This window comes from Pteropus medius, unplaced genomic scaffold, assembly GCF_902729225.1.
Source record: "Pteropus medius unplaced genomic scaffold, Ma_sr-lr_union100, whole genome shotgun sequence".
NCBI classification, from domain to species: Eukaryota; Metazoa; Chordata; class Mammalia; order Chiroptera; family Pteropodidae; genus Pteropus; species Pteropus medius.
Window position 1 is genome coordinate 6,324,447 of NW_024342471.1, and position 21,675 is coordinate 6,346,121.

The following is a 21,675-nucleotide window of genomic DNA, read 5'->3' on the forward strand; positions in this document are numbered from 1 at the left end:
GGAGACCACCAGTCACATCTCCAACACCGATGAATGCCACACAATGAATGTCATTTAAAAGTTAGTGGTGCGAAATCAGAATATGGTTCATTCTAATAATCCATTCATATAGTTTTCCAATCAATAACATATTTTTATAAAAGTAATATAAAAATATTTTCTCCCAAATTATCAAATAAGATTGATACTCCCAGAAATATCACTGTGTCTATCATGTGACTTCCAGGCATTTGTAGGAGGTGCATGAGCCCCAGGCTTGTGAAGCACAGATTTAACTATCCTGGATTTGTCACTTGCTGGCTGGGTAACCTTGAGCAGAGTGCTTGGCCAATCTGTTCTTTGGTTCCTTTGGCCACAAAATGGGGATAATATTAATGCTACATATAGGTTTTTTTTTAAAGCTTTAATGAGGTGATATGTGTAAATCCTTGTGCCTGGTACATAGGAAACATCTGAAAAGTATTCGCTGCTAGTATTACCATTGTTGTGAACCATTCTCCTAAAGTTGGTGTTCTTGTTCTATTGCTGCAGCCTAAAATGCAGCGGCTTGAAACAACGATCATATCTTATTTAGCTCATGAGCCTCCAGTTTGGGCAGTATTTGGACAGCGAAGGCTCTTGGCTGCTCCAGCATCTACTGGGGCAGCTCCTCTAAGGGTTAGAGGATTTGCTGCCAGGCTGGCTCATTCAGCTGGCAAGTCGGTTCTGGCTGTTGGCTGGGAGTACAGACAGTGTTGAGGCCTAGTAGACTCAGTTGCCCTCCATATGGACTTTTCCATGTGTCCTGAGCTTCCCCCACAATATGGTGGCTGAGTTCCAAAGCAACCATCCCTACAGAGAAAGCTGTGTGGGAGCTGTATTGCCTTTGATGATCCAGCATTGGAATCCACACAATGTAGCTTCTGCCACACACAATTAGTTGAGATGTCCTTAGAGGCTCACCCAGATTCAAGGGGAGGGGATGTTGACTTTACCTCTTGATGGAGGGTGGGGATAGCAAGGTTCTACAAAAACACAGGGGACTGGAAATATTGTTGTGACTGTTTTTGGAAACTGCAATCGCCAAACTAGATATTAGGTGGCTTCTAGTATTAACAACCCTGGGATATCACTGTGCAGGAAGTTTATTTTCCACTCTTTAGGATTATTCCCTTAGGAGGATAATTACTAACAATTCTTTAAACAATAAAGGCATTTTACTGTCTTACATAAGAACGCTGGAAGTAGGAAGTTTCAGGTTTGGTGATGTGCTCAATGATGCTATTAAAAGCCCAGGCTCCTTCTTTTTGTCCACACTGCATCCTCGGTGTGTTGGCTTTCTGTCTTCAGACTTGTCATCTCATTGGTGTGAGATGGCTACCGTGGTTGCAGGCATCATCTCCTCAGACTGTAGTATTCGAGGAAAGAAGGAAAGAAGCCAGGCATTTCTCTCTCTCTGTCTCTCTGTCTCTCTGTCTCTCTCTCCCTCCCTCCCTCCTCAACTCTGATATTTTTAACAAGTAGGAAAATTTTTCTCAGAAGCCCCAAATCCAAAAGCAGATGTCTCCTTAGGTCTCATTGGCCAAAACAAGTCACATGGTTTCCACTAGCTGCAAAGGAGGCTGATAAAACAAGTACCGGGTCTTTCCAGCCTCCATCTCAAGAGGTTGGTTTGCCAGCCAGGAAAAAGAGGAAGGGAATGGCTATGGGGAGGGCAGCCAACAGGGGTGGGGATCGGGGTTCCTAGATCAAAATGTATGTGTCTTAAAAAAACACTTTTTAATTGAATTTTAATAAAACAGAGCATGCCTAAATTGGAAGGGTACAGCTTGATAAGTTTTTGCAAAGTGAACACACTCAAGTAACCAGCACCCAGACCACTAGAGCATTACCAGTCCCTCAGCAGCTCCCCTCAGACCCCTAAGTCACTAACAGCATAGATTTGTTTGTCTACCTTTGTACTTTATGTAATTGGAATCATATAGTATGGCCACATGGTATCTGGTTTCTCTCCCTCAACATCATGTTCATGTGATTCATCCATACTGATGTGGGTAATTATAAATTATTAATAATTGTTGTTTTTACTAGTCCATTGAGTGAATATTCATCCATTTGAGAGTTTCAAGGTTGGAGCTATTATGAATTGTGCTGCCATGGACGTTCCTGTACATGTCCATGAGTGCCCACGTGCATGCATTTCTGCCATGTAGATACTAGGAGAGGAATTGCTGGGCATGGGGGTGCCTGTGTTCAGCTTTAGTTAATGCAGCCAAGGAGTTTCCAAACAATGTACACTCCCACCAGTGCTTGTGAGGGTTCTAATTTCTCCACATCTTCACCAACACTTGATGTTGTCTGTCTTTCATTTAAGCCATTCTCAGGGAGGGTGTAGTGGTATCATATTGGGGTTTTCATTTGCATTTCTCTGAAGACTAATGAAGTTAAGTGCCTTTTCATTGTTTACATTGGGTAATATTCTCTTTTGTGAAGTGAACTTAAGTCTTTTGCATGGTTGTGAACTGTTGGAAGCCCTTGATACACACTGATTAGTTGTTTTCCAAAACAACTATTCACATGTGGATGCCCATGAGTCATCAGTCTTTTAGGCACCCCATCTTCTGGGCACACACACTCCTCCTGAACCAGGGTGCACAGCACAGCAGGCAAAGCAGGGCCGGGCTTCAGCTCCCACTGAACCCAGGACTGGGATCTCTTCATGCAGTGGACAATCTGTACAGCCATGCCTAACAGCTCTGCCCACCCCTACATTGTATAGAGGGCCGGCCCCACATTGACCAGCTGGGCCATGCTCAGAGAACAGAGGAAATGAGAATTTACATTTGCTGGATGCCTTCATGCTGAAGAAAAGACAACTCAGGGGGACTGCAAATAACTAAAGGGCTGTCCTGGAACCCAAGAATCAGGTTTGTTCTAGGAGGCCCTAGGGGCCAGAGCCATGTGGGCAAAATTTAGCTTAACACAGGCTAGGCTGTGAAAACCCCATGAGGTGTGTGGGTTACTGTTATAGCATAATGCCCACTACACAGTAGACACCTACTATATACCTTTTGGATGACTGCTTAATAGAATTATCCTGCAACAAATGGACTGTGTCGGGAGGTAGGAGAAGTGAACTCTTACTGTGGATGTGCAAGGCCAGTAGGTGACCATGGTAAAGGGATGTCACAGGAGGAAGTAATGCCTTTGGTGTCAACTGCTCTGCATGATATTAAAGATTCTCTCAGCCCCTTGACACGGTGAAGCTATGAATTATCCATGCCGGCATTCTGTGAAGGCAGACTGATTTCTGTATTAGCCAAAGCAAAAACCTAATTAGGAAGGCAAATTGATTTCCAAAAAAAGAATGATATGTTCCCAGGACTGTTAGAAATGGTTTTTTAATTGTCTGCTCTTTTGTATTATTCATACAATTGTAAGCCTTTGTGAGCTAAGTTGGTCTCTCACTTTCCTCTCTGCTTCTCTCTCTCCCTCCTGCCAGGCTTAACACCTTTTTTGTTCCAGCTCCTCTGGGGATTGCTGGGGGCCCAGGGAAATGGAAACAGAGTAGTGATGGGCAGGGGGTGGGGTTGGGGGGTTGGGGGTGTGGCGCAGGCACAGGGATGAACAAAGAGCCACCCAGAGCTGAGAGCCAACCTTTCTGCATTTACTCTCTCCTCAGGTAGCCCGGTCCCAGGGGAAGGGCATCTTCCTCTTCCGGAAGTTGAAGGACATCATGGACTGGAGGAAGGTGAGCATATCTCTACCCCTTCCTACCCAAACTCTCCTCTGCCCTGACTGGAATGAGGGGTGCCTCCTTCCTGCCCTCAAAGCTTGGAGGGCTGGCAGAGAAGCTCTGCCCACGGGCCTGCCCATGGATGCGGGGTTTCTGGAGCCAGGTTGCCTGAGTTCAAATTCAGACCTTGCCACTTGATAGCTGTATGACCTTGGGCAAGTTACTTCACCTCTCTGTGCCCAAGTAAATGGGGGATAGTAATAGTACCTGCTGAGAATGCAATGAGTTAATATGCCTAAAACCTGAGAACATTTCATTCTTTACCTGGACCCCCTGCTCATCTGGCTGGGGAGAGTTTGGCTTAATTTCTCTAAGTCCTAGACTGAGCCTGAAGTAGTTCCCTTCCTCCCCCTGCCCCCATCCTTATCTCAAGATACAGTGTAGTAGAAATCCTGGTTCCAGTCCTGCCTCTATACTCAGAAGCTGTATGGTTTAGGGAAAATTTCTAAATCCCCCTGAACCTTTGAGATGATAATGGAGCAGGGGTGGGCAAGAGGAGCAGGATGACCAAAATCCTACACAACCAGCACCTACTGCACTAGCAGGCTCACAGCAGGTGCTCAGTAAATGAATTTCCCCCCTCCACCATGTGTCCTGATTCCTCCCATGAAACTGTCAGGGTACTGCTGGGAAGAAGCTCACCAGCATGGAGGCTCAACTGGCCAGGAGCACTGTCAATCCCTCTGGCAGCCATGTGAGTATACCTGGGGGCAGCCCCAAGCCCCAGGAAGGGAAGGCCTGGCTGCTTCTGTTTTGAAGCAGCTTAGGCCAGGGGATGATAGTAGGGATCAAAAATTTTGCCCTTGGGGCCAGAAGCCCTGGTTCCAGTGCTCCCCATCACTGGACTGTTGTGCGACTGCACCTAGTATGTGATACTTGCCTTTGGGCCTGGTTTCCTCACTGGGTTACTGTGAAGGGGACAGTGGGTAGGCAAGGGCTTTGCAGACTACGAGGTGCCATGCACGTGTATGAGAGAGCATTGCTGTGTTCCTCGACTGGACTGGCCAGGAAAGAATTAGCAAGCAGAGAAGGGAGAGGAATGTCCTTGAGGGCCTGTGTGGTCCTCTAGGCAGCACTGACCAATAGGACTTTCCACAGTGGTGAAAATGGTGTATACTTATGCTTTCCAATATGGTGACCACTGGCCATGTATTCATATTGAGCCACTGAAATGTGATTAGTATGACTGAACAACTGGATGTTTAATTTATTTCCTTTTTTATTGTGGTAAAGTATACATAAAGGATATCATTTTAACCCTTTTTAAGTGCACAATTCAATGGCATTAAGTACATTCCCATTGTTGTGTAACAATCACCGCCAACCATCTCCAGAACTCATTTTCATCTTCCCCAACTGAAACTCCGTACCCATTAAACACTAACTCCCCATTTCCCTCTAGCCTCTGGCAGCCACCATTCTACTTTCTGTCTCTCTGAATTTGATTTAGGTACGTCATATAAGTGGAATCATATCATATTTGTTCATCTGTGGATGGCTTATTTCACTTAGTATTCTATCTTCAAGGTTCATCCATGTTGTAGCATGTAATTTCACTTACTTTTAATCAATTTAAGTGTACATAGCCACATGTGGCCATTGACTAACTTATTGGGCAGAACATGTCTAGAAGTTAAATGCCCAGACCCTGGGCCCAGCCTGTGTGGGTCCACTTCCCAGCTGCACCACTGATCAGTTGCGTGGCCTTGGGTAAGTCATCCCCCCTCTCTATGCTTCAGTTTCTCATCTGTCAAATGGGGATAACATTAGTACTTCCCTGATAGGGTTGATTTAAGGATCAAATGATATATCCTAAGTAGAGTGCCTAACGCAATGCCTAATACACAGGAAGTGCTCGTGTTAATAATAATTATTATTACAACTAGGATGCAAGAAGTTCAGATGACCAGAAAGAAGAAATTCCCGTGGAGAACTATGTAGCTCAGCGGTATATTGAAAATCCCTACCTGATAGGAGGTAAGATGCCTGTCTCTGTTCCCTGCCCTTCCACTGAATGGTCAGTCAGTCAGTCAACAAACCTTGACTAGCAGCCTGCTGTGGGCTTGGCCTGACACCAGGCATGATGGGCTACAAAGATGGAGATCCATCCTGCACCCTCCTGCCTCCTAGCCATTGCCTATGCACTTCCTCTGCCTGGCATGCCCTTCCCACTCCCTTCTTGGTTCTCTAAAATTCCCCTCAGTCTTCAAGAATCAACTCATTCATGTGTTATTCCAACAAATATTTATAAAGAGCCTACTCAGTGCCAGCCACTGTCCAGGGAGCTGGCTGCCCACCCTTCTCTTATGGAGCTTATACCCCAGATGAGTAGAGAGTTATAAACCAGAAACGGAAATGATAGTTCCACACATGGCGAGTGTTATGAAGTAAATCAAACAGGGTGATGGGACAGAGTGAGGGAGGGCCTCTCTGAGGAGGTGAAAGGTCACCTGAAACCGGAGTGACAACTAGGATTCACCTGTGGGTAGATTTGGAGGAAGAGAGAGCTGCAAGGGCCTAGGGCTTATGGTGGAACTGAGCCTCCCCCATGAAGCCTTCACAGATTTCCCCAGGCTCTCTCTACATCTGCTTTTGCCACATGGGGTCTGAAATACAGCATATCAGGTTCTGTGTGAGAAGGGGCATGACTCTGGAAGGTCTCATCTGAGAGGGGCCAGGTACTGTAAGGGGCATCACTAAATAGTGTTCATGCCCACTTGCCTCTTCTCACCTCCTTGGGTAATGTTTTACCCCAGGGGCAGTCCTTGGATCTCTTCTCCTCCCCATTCTTCATCCTCCAGTGACCCCATCCTCTTTATGTGTCTTTTAATGCCACCCAGTTGCCAGTGACTCCCAGCTTTCTGTCTCCAGCCAAGATTTTGCCCCCACACCCCAAATTTTGATGTCCCACAGCTTGTGACATCTTCTGGGTATCTCCCAGCAACTCAAACCCAACATGACTAAAATCCAGCCTCTGTACTTCCCGCACCATCTGGCTCATTCCCTAGCCTCCCGATCTGCGGACACAGCCTCTCCACCCCCTGGTTGCTAAGCCAGAAGTCAGAGACTGTTCTGGGTGCATCTCTCTTTTCCCCTCTCCAGTTCTTCATCAAGCTCCCACGCAGCAATTGAATCTGTCTGGCCATCTCCAGCCCAGTCCTGGCCACTGTCATTTTCCTCCTGGACGACTGTGCTGGCCTCCTCACTGGTGCCCGCTGCTGCTCTGGCAATCTTTGCTCCCTCTCTAACACAGTAGCCAGAGGCATCAGACACCCTTCAGCACCTTCCCATGGTTGGTGGAACAAAATCCAAAAATTGCACGTGATCTAGTATCTGCTAACCTCGCCGACCTTGTCTTCCTCCACTCTGCCCTTGGACTGAGCTCTTTGCCCCCTCTGGGCCTCTGCCTCTCTGGGCTAGGCAGGACCTCATTGTGGTTTTATTGGGATTTGTGTCTGTATGTCCTCTGCTGTATCTTCCAAACCTACCATGGTGCCTGGCCCTCAATCAATATTTGTCACACCAATTAATTCTTTCCCTGCCTGACAGGCCGCAAGTTTGACCTGCGTGTCTATGTGCTGGTGATGTCGGTGAGCAATAAGACAGGTCCCCTCCTCCAGCGGTGGGTAAGGGGCAGCTGACTAGGGGCAGGAGTCATTCTGGGGCACCTGTGTGAGCTTCTCTGGTTTTACCCGCCTGGGAGGGGAGATGGGGACAGTTAAACAGATCCAAGTTTTACCATCTTAGATGCCCCAGCATCTGGATTTGCCCTCCACCTGTCCTTTATTCATTCAGTCATCTGTGGTAACCACAGTGAACATTTATTGAGCACCTACTTAGTCCCAGGCCCAGCTATTTAGCAGGTTTTATCTTATTCAGTCCTCCTAATAACCAGAGAGGTAAGTTCTATTATTCATTTTACCAGTGAGGAAACAGATACAGAGGGTTTGAATGACTTGCCCAAGGTCACTCAGCTGGAATTAGAAATCCAGGCAGCCTAGCCCCAGAGCCTAGTCTCTTAACCAAGGAGTTGCTATTCTATCTCCACCCATCCATTCACTCATTCATTCATTCATTCATTCATTTTACAAACACATAAAACCTTCAGGGGGGACTACTCTTTGCTGGGCACAAGGAGAGAGGGGTGTCCAGACAGGCTCAACATCTAGTGGGGACTATGGACACACCCACACGTGAGGGTGGAGCAGAGAAGAGTCCCATTAATTTTATTCACTTCTCAGCCTCAAAGGAGGCTGATGTTTGAGCAGATTCTTAAAGGGTGATTCCAGGTGGAGGGAATAGCAGGTGCAAAAGCCAGGAGGTTATAAGTGTGTACGTATTCCCCTTCCCTTTTTCTCCCTCTGTTTCCCACTGCATCACAGTACATCCCCCTGCGGGCCTGGCTGTACCGAGATGGCTTCGCCCGCTTCTCCAACACCCGCTTCACGCTCAGCAGCATTGATGACCAGTGTATCCTAGAATCCCACCTCCCCATCCCCTATGTACCCTGCCCTTCTCGTCCTCTGGCCGGTCCTGAGAGAGCTCCTCCATCCTACAATGTGTTGCTGAGGGCCTGCCGAATGCCAAGTTTTGGTCTGGGCACAGGAGGTAAAACAGTGAAAAAGGCAGGCCTTGTCCCTTCCCTCCAAAGCTTACAGTCTTGTGGGGCTAGGGGATCCCCCAGTGACCAGAGGAAAGCAGCTCAACTCTGCTCAGAATAACTCACTCCAAACTGCTCTACTTGATAATCATATTGATGACATGCCTAACATTCACCTTGATTCGTATTCATAAGATCTAACATTCACACTGATTTGCATAAGATTGGGCAGTTTAAGCTCCTTTGGAGAACATTTGCATCCTTTTACTGCCTTTCCTTGAGTGCCTAGTCATTGGCTCACTCATTCGCTCACATATAATGCCATTTTTACCCATCAAATTGACAGGGATCAAAATCTCGATAAGACACTGTATTGGCAAGGCTGGGAGAATACATATGTTGCTGGTAGGAGTGTAAATTGGTACTACTTAGGAAGCTATCTGGAAAACGTCTATCAAAGACAAAAATGCACATTCCCTCTGACCCAGCAATTCTTCTTCAGGGAATTTCTCCTTCAGGTACACTTAGAATGTAGGGAAAGGGAGGTTATTCACTGCACAGCCTTGTTTGTAAGAGCAAAAAAAGAAAAAGAAAACAACTAAATGAATGACTCATTTATCAGTGGAATACTATGTATCTGTTAAAAAAGGAATGGGGGAGAGCTTTATGCACTGATATGAATCATCTCCATGAAGTATTGTTAATGGGGAGAAAAAATAAAGTATAGAACTCTGTGAAAAGTATGTGCCCATTCATGTTAAAAAATGATATCTCTCTCTCTATTTTTATCTGTGCATAGACATCTCTGAAAGGATGTATAAGAAACTGGAATCAGAAGTTGCCTTTGGGAGGAGAAATGGGTGGGTGGGGCCAGGGGCGGGAAGGAAATATTTCCTTATATACGTTTTTATACCCTCTGACTTTTGAACCATGTAAATGTATTATCTGGTTAAAATATCAACATCAAAAAATGTTTTTAAGATTTTTGACCTGAGCATCAGAAGAAAAGGAGCAAACAACCCAGAAAAATATCAGAAATAGATGTGCAGGACTAGATTATCTGCATATGCGAAAGACGGAAATGGAAGGCGAGGCTGCCAAACTTCTGGCTTGGGCAATGCAGCTAATGCCTTTAGCTAATTCACAGCTCTCTGCCTTAATTTCATCATTCAGTTAAGCGTCTGTCCAAGGTCATGCATTTGCCTTGCCTGTGTGTTAGAATGGGAGCAGGTCCTCCCGGGAATTTTTCATAATTTGTATTTTTCTATTTTGGCAACTTCAACATTTCCAGTGCGTTTGTTTTATTCTGTAATTCTAACAAGCATTTATGAAATGCAAGTCATCAAATTTATTTTAGTTTTGTTTTTGCCACCTCATTTCTTATTAAAATTAAATGATATAGGTAAAGCATTTATAACAGTGCTGAGCCCAGAATGACTACTCAGGACACACAGTGGTCTCCCTTCCCTCATTTCAGAGTGTTTGCAGATCTCTGGGCATCATGGGGCCTCATTAAACAGAGGCCCAGTGCTAGTTTCTAGTTAATGAGGCTTTATTGTTTTCACAGTGAGTGAATGCATGTAATTTTCTACCCCTTCTTTTAATTGTTTTTAATTTTTAATATTGAAAGATTTAAAATAGGTAGAAAACTGCAGAAAAGACTATAACAGAAATCCATACATCTGCCATCCAAATTTAACAGATATTAACGTTTTGCCATATTTGCTTCAGATGGTGCACACCAACTTTTAAAATAATAAAGCAATTTTGGATCACAAAATAATATGGCATTTTAAACCTGATAGTAAATATATATTTACATATATATACTTTACATACAGTTATTCAAATATATATACATACATGCACACGCAAAACACAAAAATATTCACCTTAACACCGTAATAGTAAACAAGTAGAAATAATTTAAACCACCCTTCAGGGATGGTGAGATGAATGATAAAGCATCTCCATGAGATTGTGCAACTGTCAAATACAATGAGGTTGATTGACATGTCACAGAAAGGAATCTAAGATAGACTATTAAATGAAAAACAACATGTAAGTAGAGAATTGATGTGTTTGTAATCCCATTTTTGTTTTTAAGGAGGTATGTTTCTGTTTAGAAGAAGGTATGAAAGATGTTCACTAATCTATTAACTCTGAAACAGCAGAGGATTCGAATCAGGTCAGGAAACATTTATTTTCAACTTTACCCATTTTCCTATATTATGAATTGTTTTTATAACCGATATGCATTACTTTAAATAATAAAATTAATAAAACATTTAAAGGACATAGCTTTCATAATAAAAGTATTATGGCTTTTTAAAGACAAATCAGAAAATGCAGAAATGTATAAAAAGGAAAAAAAAGAAAAACCTTGTTTAGTCAAAATTTCTAGAGATAACTATTTACTATTTTGATGTACTCCTCCCAGGTTCATTTGTACAGTTTTCTGTTATTGTTTGACTTTTATATACAAGTGATCCCACTATATAAATATAACCTTTTTTTTCACTAAATATTATATCACTATTTTCCTTGTAGACATTTTTTATCAGTTACAAAATATTCCACTGGGTAAATTTATTGGTTTACTAATCCTCCGTGCTGCAGGCATTTGAGAAGTATTCAGTTTCTTCCTAGTATGACATACAATGCTGCAAAGAAATATTTTTTCATAAATACTGTACTATATTAAAATTTTTCTTTTGGATAATGTCACACGAATACTGGGTCAAGGGTGTGTGGCCAGATTGTTTTCCAGAAGATCTCTTGGCATTTTTACCCTCTCACTGACAGGATTCATTTTATCCCCACTCCCCAGTACTGGGGGCAGTCATTTTTTAAAGTCATTTCTGAAACAATTGGCACATCCAGGCGAAGCATATATGGGTAGTCACTATATTATTCTTGTAACTATTCTGTGGATTTTGAGATTTTCCAGATAAAAAGTTTTTTAAAATGTAACTGACTTGATGGGGAAGCAGGGTTTTGCCTTAGAATTTCCATCTCTTCCAATTAGCATTTTGTTCCCGTTTGCATTCCTTTAAAATTGTATATTTCATCTTTTATTACTAGAAACTTTGGACATTTTCCCAAAGGGTCTTTTACCAGTTATATTTTCTCTTTTATGTTTTCATATCCATTATCTATTAGGATCATAAAATTTCATTGTTAACAATTTATGTGGGATTTTCATGTGACAAAAACTTCAGCCTGTCATATTTGCTACAAATCTTTTCTCTTTTAAAAAAATTTTTTTTTTATTATTTATGCCTACAGCACCTGGTCTTCCTAGGTGGTCTTTCATCCAAATACTAACCAGGCCCAACCCTGCTTAGCTTCTGAGATCAGACATTGGGCTTGTTCAGGGTGGCATGGCTGTAGACCATGGACTGTGGCTCCACTGGGATGTGAACCCAGGACTTTCTGCATATAAAGCAGATGTGCTAACTTACACTGTGGAACCACGTCCACAAATCTTCTCTCTGGTCATGTTTGCCTTTCATTTTTGCCTTGGTATCTCATTATTGTTATTTTGACATAGTCGACTCTGTCCACTGATTTCCTTGTGATTGCTGCTATCATTTCTAAGCTCAGAAAATTGTTTCCCCTGAAAGATTTCACAACTAATCAGTTCAACTTTTCTATGGATTAGTTCAGGTTGTTTGCTTACTCTTTGCTACTTGGCTGTTTGGTCCATTGGAACCTGATTTCAGGTCCATCTGTGCAGAGGGGAGACTCTGAGGTCAGCTGACCAGTCTTGACCCTGCCCTAAACTGGATCACTTCTCCAGTATTCCTATTATGTGGCCACCCAGCCTGAACCCCTCTAGTGACAGAGAGCCCAGAATGTCCTGAGGTGGCTGTTCTACATTTAGTCTCTCTCTTTGTTAGAGAGTGTTCTCTCCTCTTGAGCTGAAAAATCTTAATATAGTATCAGCTATGCCAGGCACTGTAAGAGGCACTTCTATATAGTATCTTATCTGATCTTGCAAATAACCCTGTGAGGACAGTATGCTACTATGTACCCCCATTTAATAGGCTGGGAAATAGGCCAGGGAGGTTAAGTGACTAGCTCAGGTGCCCACAGCCAGTAAATATGAAGGCAGGACTTGAACTCAGGCCCATCTGATTCCAAAGCCCATGCACATGACCTCTGGACTGTTTCATAGCCTTCCCCATCAATTCCCAAGCAAGGGCCTTAGTTTGGTCCATAGGGACTACGTGGAGCAGGGCTTCTCCTTCTTTCCCACAATGGTCCTTGACAATCATCCTCTGCCAGATGTTCACCTCACCAATGTTGCAGTGCAAAAGACGTCCCCAGACTACCACCCAAAGAAGGTGAGAAAGTTTGGCTTCTGCCCTCCAGGTACAGTCTCTGGGACTGGCTAGGGTGGGGAGGTAGAGTGCCGAGGAGCCCAGGACAGTCCTGTCTTGGACTCCTAGTTCACCAACAAGGTCAGGCCCATCCTTCCCATTTGCAGGGCCCAGGGCAAGAGCACAAATGGAGGCCTGTGCATTACATGTCTAGATATGTAAAAGCTACAAATTAAACCAACACACCCTTTGACAAAATGTGTTCCATCCTCCTGCCTTCACAGATATGCTTTACCTGCCCGTCTATCATCTATCTATCTATCTGTCTGTCCATCTGTCCGTCCGTCCAACCATCCACCCATCTATCATCTAGTAATCTGCAAGGCCAGGTTCAAATTTGGAACTCTGACATTCCAGAACAGAAATGCTGGTCCCCAACCCATACCTACTCTCTTCACACCCAGCTCCATCACACACAGTGGGGACCTCCTGAATTCCCCACCACCCCCACCACAAACAGCAGCCTGTTGGTCACCCATTGGGCCTTGGGGTACACACGTGGTCAGTGCAGTCTGTCCCCAGGGAAGCAGGCCCACGGAAGAGGCCTGTGCAGGGAATTTGGGCAAGAACTTCTGGGGTCTTGGCTACCCAGGCTGTGCTCTAGAGAGACAGGCTCTGGGTAGGCACATCCACTTGGGCATACAGAATCTTTACCCTACAAGGAGAGGTACACTTGGGGTTCTCCTAACCACAGGACTCAGGGCCAGCCCTCTTGTCCAAGCCTGAGAGCCACGCTGATGGTGACTGTTGGAGGGCCCCCACAGCTGGCTCCCGGTTAACTGAGGCTCCCTCTCCCAACCTGGGTGCTCGGGCCCCAGGGCTGCAAGTGGATGCTCCAGCGCTTCCGACAGTACCTGGCATCCAAGCACGGGCCCGAGGCAGTGGAGACACTCTTCAGTGACATGGACAACATCTTCATCAGGAGCCTGCAGAGCGTGCAGAAGGTGATCATCAGTGACAAGCATTGCTTCGAGCTGTATGGCTACGACATCCTCATAGACCAGGACCTCAAGCCGTAAGTGGGTGGGCAGGCAGCCTGGAGAGCCAAGGGGACATTTTACACGCTCTGCACTCAGACTACCAGGGTTCAAGCTCAGCTCTGCTGCTTCCTTCTTCAGTGCCTCAGTTTGCCCGTCTGTGAAGTGGTCATTGTTAAGAGGAATGAGTGAGGCGTTGTTTGAGCACTGAGCCCTGTGCCTAGCACTAAGAGGCCTTTCCTGAATAACTGCTGAGTGAGGGATCCCACCCTGGTACCAGGCAAGAACTTCTCCTCTGTAAGCCCCGGGGCTTTGGGGATGCAAAGTGCCATGTAAGAGAGTATTATCACCGTGTTGACCCCTGCCAGGAATTTAGTGCACTCCTACAGGGCCCATGAGGAAGGTGAGCTGACAAGTAGAATAAGCCTCAGATGGCAGGGACCACAGCAATGGCCCTCACATGATACATAGTACAAGGTAGCCCAGTGGGGTTGTTCTGGGAGTTTGAGGTCACACATAGGTCAAGGGCAGAGCCAGGCCCAGGGTCATAGTCCCTGGGCTGAGTTGCTCCCCACCAGCACTGCAGCTCCTGGACCCAGCCCTTCCCCATAGTCACGGTTTGGTGTTGAGGGACTTTCTGAGCCAGAAGAGGAGTTGTAGAGCAAGACCTAAGTTGGGCCTGTATTTAAGAGAAACAGTCCTGGCAGCGTGGGTCTGTCTCCTTTGTCCCTGGGACAAGATGTGGCCTTGGGCATTAGAGTGGACACTGATGGTGGAAACAAGTTTGGGAGGAGGCAGCCGAGAGTGGAAAGTAGGGCCCCAGTCTTCCACTGTCCTGCTAGGTGAGCCCTTCCCTCTCTGCCCCACGTTCCTGTCCATAAATGACCAGGTTGCACAAAGCAAGAGGTTACAAGCTGGAGGCCCTCGGGCTGCTTTGGCCTGCAGACACTTTGAGTTTGGCCTTCAGAATGTTTTTTTTGCTTGTTTGGTTTTCATTTAAATTCATTGACAATCTCTAAAAACTGGGAGATGTTTACACAAAAATCTGGAATTTTGGCTTTTCTGGAAAACTCAGACGATCTCAAAATTCTGGGTTCACACTCCCATAGGGCGACATTTTCCCGGAGCTGGCCATAGCCACCCCTTTAGATAATGGAATGTTCTTTCCTGTTCACCACAGTCTCTGCCCCTCCCCTCTACTCCCCAGCTCCTGACAGGGCAGGTGGGTAAACTTTCAGTAGGGAAGGGAAGGCTTTCTTTTCCTCACAGCATTACTGGAAGAAGGAAAAGCAATAATAGAGCGTAAGGGCACTGAAATCATTCTAAGCACACCAGCTTTCCTCATTAAAGTTACCTCCTGGCCCCTGTGGGGGTCTCAAGTTTGTGGCAATTGTTTTAAAATTTTTTAACCACTGAAATCTTTCTTCTAATGGAAAAGTGGACTCTGGTCGCATTGAGGGTGGGGCCCAGGCACCCCATTTAGCCTCTCAATGAAATTCCATGAGTTCCAGGGACCAGGCAACCTTAAAGCTCCCCATTTCCCTTCCTTCCCAGATGGCTCTTGGAGGTCAATGCATCCCCATCGCTGACAGCCAGTAGCCAGGAGGACTACGAGCTCAAGACCTGCCTCCTGGAAGACACCCTGCACATCGTGGACATGGAGGCCAGGTGAGTGTTGCTCATGTACCCTTGTACATGACAGTCAGAGCTCCCCCCAAGGAAGAACTCAGAACCTTGGGACTTGAGCAGCCCTCAGAGACAATTTGGGCCTGTCCCACTATTTTCTGGATTCGGTCCAGCAAGATTTCCTTGACAGTTCCTGACTTTGGGACCCTGGACCAGTTGCTTCACCTCTCTGAGCCTCAGTTTCCTCTTCTGTAAAATTGGAAACTCATATCTACCTCTCACAACTGTTAGATTAATCTGCCAAGGTAATTTATTGTCAAGTGTCTTGCTACTGTAAGCGCTCAATGAGAGACTATATATTGTTATACTAATTTGTATATAATGGAAAAATCCAGAGTCTGACTTCAGGAATGGCTGAATCCAGGTGCTCAGTCAATGTTGGTTGATCTGTCTTCTCCCTCTCCCTCTCCCTCTCCCTCTCCTTCTCCTATCTCTTCCCCCCCACCTCATCTTTTTCTGCTATATTAGCTTTTTCTGTTATTCCAGCAAGAGTTTGAAGGCTGACTGTCATTGCTTATTGGTGGGGATTGGATCATATTCCCATCTATTAACCAATCATTGTGCTTCTGATTGGCCAGGCCTAAGTCTTATGCCCACCACCCAGGAGGTGAGGTTAACCCCACCTGAGCCATGTGAGTGAGAGAGGAAGGAATGGTTCTCAAAGGAAAAACTAAGGTACTCTTCGGCTGAAAGAAGGTGAAATGGATGCTGAGTAGGCAGAAACTCAAGTGTCCATTATGTCTACCATCGCTTATTCATTCAACAAATATTTAAGGCTCTGCTGTGTGCCAGGCCCTGGGGACACAGTAAAGGACAGGATAGATCCAGTCTCTGTTTTCATGGAGTTTATGTTCTGGAGAGGACAGCAGACTTTAAACCAGAATGCACAAGTAGGTGTACGTTACCAAGGGCAAGTGTGGGAGCTTAGGGACAAAAATGGGGACAACCCTTCTGAGACCTGTGTGGGAACCTGAGAAACAGCCAATGAATGGATGGACAAAAGACGGCATTTTGACAGTGTGGGAACCAGTAGAGTACAGGGTGAATCAGGAACCTGGCTTCAGTCCTCAGACACCACCAGATGCACCTTCATTAATCCTTTATGTCTCCTGCCTGTCCAGACTCACTGGAAGGGAGAAGCGAGTGGGAGGCTTTGACCTCATGTGGAATGATGGCCCTGTCAGTAGAGAAGAGGGGATGCCCGACCTGTCGGGGATGGGGAACTTTGTGACCAACACACACCTTGGTATGTGGGGCCAGGTGGGGAGGGGGTACCAGGGATGTGTCATGGGAGGTGCCAGGTAGTCTTGGAGGCAGCTTGGCACAGTGGTTAAACTGTTTTAATTTGATCTACAACTTATCAGCTGTGTGACCTTGGGCAAAGGACTTAACCTCTCTGTTCTTCATCTGTAAAATGGAGATTAAATACTTTCTATCTCAGTATGTGCCTAAAATACTACCTGGCACATCTGAGAGATACTAATCAGGAAATGGATTTCAAAAGGCTTAGGAAAAAAACCCTGCACAATATGTTAAGAGAAACTAAGGACTTCAGGACTCGACTTTAAACTTGGTATTTAAAAAAATAAAAAGTTTCTCCGGTTATAAAAATTATTCACACTTATTGTAGAATATTTGAAAACTTAAGAAGAAAATTAAAAAACATCCAGACATAACTATCTTTAACAATCTGGTGTATTTCCTTCCAGTTTTTCAAAAATGCATATATTCATACTTTTTCTTTTTCAAAATTGGCATTGGGCTGGAGTTTTGAGTCCCACTTTTCCACGTAACATTTTCCACATTATTCAACATTAATATGAGCCTCCCTTTTGGAAACACTTTTTGGCCAGGTCCAGACTAAATATTTACATACGTTATCTAATTTCATTTTAGGCTTTTATTATCATTTTACAGATGAAGAAATGGTCTCCAGATGTTATACAACTTGCTTAAGGTCTCAGTTGTAAGTGGTGAGCCGGGCCTTGAACTCCAATCTGTCTGACTCCAAAACCTGAATGCCTGACTGCTCAGCTCTCCTGTCCCTTCATGCAATTAAAGATAAATTACCATATGGCTACAAAATAGTCTAGCTTGTATAGATGCCAAATTTGCTAAACCAATTTCTTATAATTGAGCACTTGGCATGATTTCAATTTTTTACTTTTATAAATAATGCCATGATGAACTTCCTTTCACATAAAGCTCAATTAAAAATTTGGCTGTTTCTTTAGGACAGATCTTTAGAAGTAGAATTCCTGGGTCAAAGGGATGGACTTATTACAGTCAAATCGCTTTCTAGAAAAGTACATGAATTTGCCAGCTCTGAATTTAAACAAACAAACAAACAAAAAACTTTGCCAATTTACGCATTCCATTGATTACCGATGAGGTTTCAGATTTTTAAATTTGCATATCTTCTTTTGTAAGCCATACTCTATCTATTTTTTAATGGGTTGTTTACATTTTCCTAAATGTATAAAGGCCTTGGATAGTAACATGTTGAGGATATTACCCCTCTGTCAAACTTACTGTAAACATTTTCCTGAGTTTGTAATTTGCTTTTTAAATTTTGTTTGTGGCATCTTCTTTTTTGATAAAGTTTTAAAACTTAAGGGTTTGGTATGATTTAGGATTGGGTTTGGCTGCAAGCAATTAAAAAGCCAACTACTTGCACAGAGAGGTACTGACTTGTCTTGAGCTACAGGAAGTCTTAGGGTTGACTGTACGGGGCTGACACAATGGCTGCACGAGGCCCCCAAGAACCCAGCTCTTTCCTCTTTTCTGCTTCACCACTCAGCAGGTTGCTGTGGTGCTCATGCTTGTTGCCTCGTGGTTGCAAGGTAGCTGCTCTAACTCCAGACACTACATCTTTGTCTCAGGCAGGAAGAAATAGGAAGGCCCTAGTGCCAAAACCTTTCCTTCAAGCTTTGACTCTTTATTCCAAAAGGGAAGCTCTCTCAGGGATTTCTGTTGATATCTTACCTACCAGAACTGGGTCACATAGGCACCCCAGCTTCAAGGAAGCCTGGGGTGTCAGATAGTTTGTCTTGAGAAAGGCAAAAGTGAGGAGGTTTGTGAATGGCTTTTCCACAGCAGATTCCTAGTGTCTGCCACACTGCGTTGTTGGAGGATGACTATACAGTGCTCTCAAGCTGTGCATACAATCACGTGGAAGTATTGTTTAAATGCAGATTCAGTAGGTCTGGATGGGGCCTAAGATTCTGCACATCTAACAAGCTCCCAGGTGATGCTCTATTAGTTACTATTACTGTGAAACAAATCTTCCCCAAACCTCACAGCTCACAACAACTATTTTATTTGCTATTCATTCTTCAGGTGTCACCTAGGATCACTCATAGGGCTGCAGGCACTTGGCAGATTTAATAAGGCTTGATGGCCTAAGATAGCCTATTCCCACGTGTGGTGGTTGATACTGTCAGCTGGGCCTCTTTCAGGTGGCCATTTGTTCTCCAGCAGTGCTGTCTGGACTTCTTCCCATGGTAGTCTCAGGATTCCAAGAAGGTGAGAGAAGACATAGTAAAGCTTCTTGAGCTAGGCTTAGAAGTCCCACAGTGTCATTCTGCCACAATCCATTAGTTTAAGCTAGTTCAGCCCAGATTCATGGTGTGAGGAAATAGAGCCCACCTCTTGGTGAGTAGGGCGACAAAGTCACCTTGAATTCTAGACTCCTTTCTGAGTTACTTGCTGATCTTTTCACCAGGAGATCCCTCAACATACCCTACAGAGAGGTGTACATGTAGGAATGAGAGAAATTGTTGCAGCTCTCTGCTGACAATCCACCTCAGATATCAATGCCTCTGGTTCCTGGACCCTATTTGAGTAGTAAAGATTCAGAACAGTGGTTCTCCACCTTGGCTGCATATTGGAAGCGCACAGGAGCTTTAAAAAAGACTAATGCCTGCTGGAGATAAAGATATGGTTGGTCTGGGCATCAGTCTTTTTTTAAAGCTCCCAGATGACTCTCCAGCATAGCCTAGGTTAAGAACCACTGATTCAGAAGTCTCTAGAGTAATCCCCAAGTCTCCAATGGAGTGTCTGAGAAGATGGTGGTGAATACAAGAGGAGCAGGTTGGGAATGGGAAGAGTATTGATCAGATGATTTAGGGATATGTTGAGGGATCTCCTGGTGAAAAGATCAGCAAGTAACTCAGAAAGGAGTCTAGAACTTCAAGAAGAGTTTTGCGTTAAACACAAAGATTTGGGAGTTATGAATGGGCCAATTACAAAGCTAGGGTTCCATGGAACTCACTTTGGAAAATCCTGGGGCTGCAGATAGTAGGCTGTCAGTTCAGTGAAGCCTTGATGACCTGTGAGTGCCCAGGAGGCAGGGACAGTCTTTGAGGTGCTAAGAAAGTTGGCCAGCACCTCCTGGTCAGTAGTTGTGGCCTTGCGGATTCATTCAACCAGCATTTGAGAGTGCCATTAATGTGCCTGGCAGAAGATTAAATGACCAATGGAAATGCCTTCAGGATCAGCTCTGAAAGCAAATAGAAAGTGGGTGACACCATGAACATGCTGGGGGAGGTGTCTCGGAAGCTCACATCAGCCTCTCAGCATGGACTGCTTGGAACACACTTTCATTAGGGGCCACTTGTGGGGAAGATTCATCTCTTAGCTGATTGTGCCTGACACATGGGGTTGACTAAGGGAAGAAAGCTAACATTTAAACTATTAGGTACCAGGCACTGTGATAGCTATAAATGCATTTTCACTGAGCAAAGCCCAGAAGGCAGGCAGTGTGGGGCAGTAGTTAAGAGCTTGACCTCTGGAGCTAGATGACCTGGGTTCAAGCCCCAGTTCTCCTACTTACTGTGTGTTTTAGAGCAAATTACTTCACCTCTCTGAACCTGTTTTCTCTTCTACACATCATTCCAGCAAGTGCTCAACAAGTTAAGCGACATTTAGTACCTGAGCTAAGTCCCAAATGAATGTTACCTTCTTTTGATGATCCTTACACTTATCCCATGAAGCAGGTATCCTGGTTTACAGATGAGAAAACTGATGCTTAAATAGGAGAATGACCTGCTTAAGGGCCACGGCAATTCAGGAGTGGAGTCAAGATGCAAACCATAGGCCCCCCATGGTTGCATGGCTCCCGCTATTCTCTCCTGCTCCCAGAGAGTGGAATTACGGGCCACTCCACTCCCCACCCCTACCCCCTCTCCTAAGGACAGGCCATCCCAGCCAACTCCACTTCCCTTCCAGGTTGCATCAATGATCGAAAAAAACAGCTGAGGCAGCTGTTCCACTCCCTTCAAGGCCAGAAGAAAGCTTCCGGCTAATCCCCAGCCGCTGGGAGGAAAGCGACTCTGGGAGGTGCCATGCCAGCCAGTCCTCTCCTCACTCCATTTCCATCACAGCAGCACCTCAGATCACTCTCCTCCCTCCCTCTGGCTGAGCCACATCTACTGCTTGCTGCTTGCGCCCCGCCTCCTGGATTCCCACACCCCGCCCCTGGGCATTTGCACCAGGCGACAGCTAGGTCTCCTAGGACTGAGTAGGTTTTAATCTTAACAGATTGGCTTGGTGATCAGGCCCAAAGAGAATAAGTGCAGCAAGTTCTGCTACCCCAGAGAGATCACGTCTAATAAATGAGCACAGCCCTTACTCAGTCACTGGGCACCGGGCCTCGCTCAGGGAATGCTGTCAGCTGCAGCCACATCCTCCTGACTTTGACCCATTGATGTCACCCAAGAGGTCAGTGCTGAAAGGATCCTCAAGGAACAAGAGCTTGGGGGCTGGGGAACTTGTCTTAAGCTGTGCTTGCAAAGCAAGCAATGAGATTGTTTATTGGGGTTATGGAGGACCGAACCGTAAGTACATCTTCCCCTCTTTGTAATACCCTGACCTTGCATGTCAGGGGAAGCTGTAGAGCTCTCCTGATCATCTGAAAATCAGTATGCCAGAGCATCCCCATTTCTCAGATGGACAATGGAAGGATCAGGAAGGTAGAACTGCTTAGTGACGGTCCCTGCAAAGGTGTACTTTACATCAGCTGGGTGATCTCGGTCTTCCTACTCAGGTTGGGAGCTGAGCTTTTTAAACCGGAAAGCCTTGGGCTGGCACACAAGGAGATGGCTTGGGGAGTTGGGCTCGATTAAAAAATGTCTCCTTTTCATTCCTACATTCCCATGCCACCTCTTGGTTTATAGGGGCGGTCTGATGGGCTAACTACTCTATGGGAGACCTCGCATGGGACCCCAGGCAATTCCCTCTACCACTCTCTGC

The 21,675-nt window shown here is 45.2% G+C and overlaps 1 protein-coding gene across 1 annotated transcript in view; it reads left to right on the plus strand.

Annotated features, from left to right (window-relative positions):
- Window positions 1-21,171, plus strand: part of TTLL9 (tubulin tyrosine ligase like 9) — a 34,709-nt gene extending 13,538 nt beyond the window's left edge. Inside the window, exons 6-15 of the mRNA XM_039864037.1 lie at window positions 3,662-3,730; window positions 4,395-4,469; window positions 5,662-5,752; window positions 7,325-7,365; window positions 8,158-8,245; window positions 12,666-12,724; window positions 13,579-13,775; window positions 15,292-15,405; window positions 16,545-16,669; window positions 20,653-21,171. Coding sequence (XP_039719971.1) covers window positions 3,662-3,730; window positions 4,395-4,469; window positions 5,662-5,752; window positions 7,325-7,365; window positions 8,158-8,245; window positions 12,666-12,724; window positions 13,579-13,775; window positions 15,292-15,405; window positions 16,545-16,669; window positions 20,653-20,729 — 936 coding nt within the window. The 3' untranslated portion in view covers window positions 20,730-21,171. The remainder of the gene's footprint in view (window positions 1-3,661; window positions 3,731-4,394; window positions 4,470-5,661; window positions 5,753-7,324; window positions 7,366-8,157; window positions 8,246-12,665; window positions 12,725-13,578; window positions 13,776-15,291; window positions 15,406-16,544; window positions 16,670-20,652) is intronic.
- The last annotated feature ends 504 nt before the right edge of the window (window positions 21,172-21,675 follow it).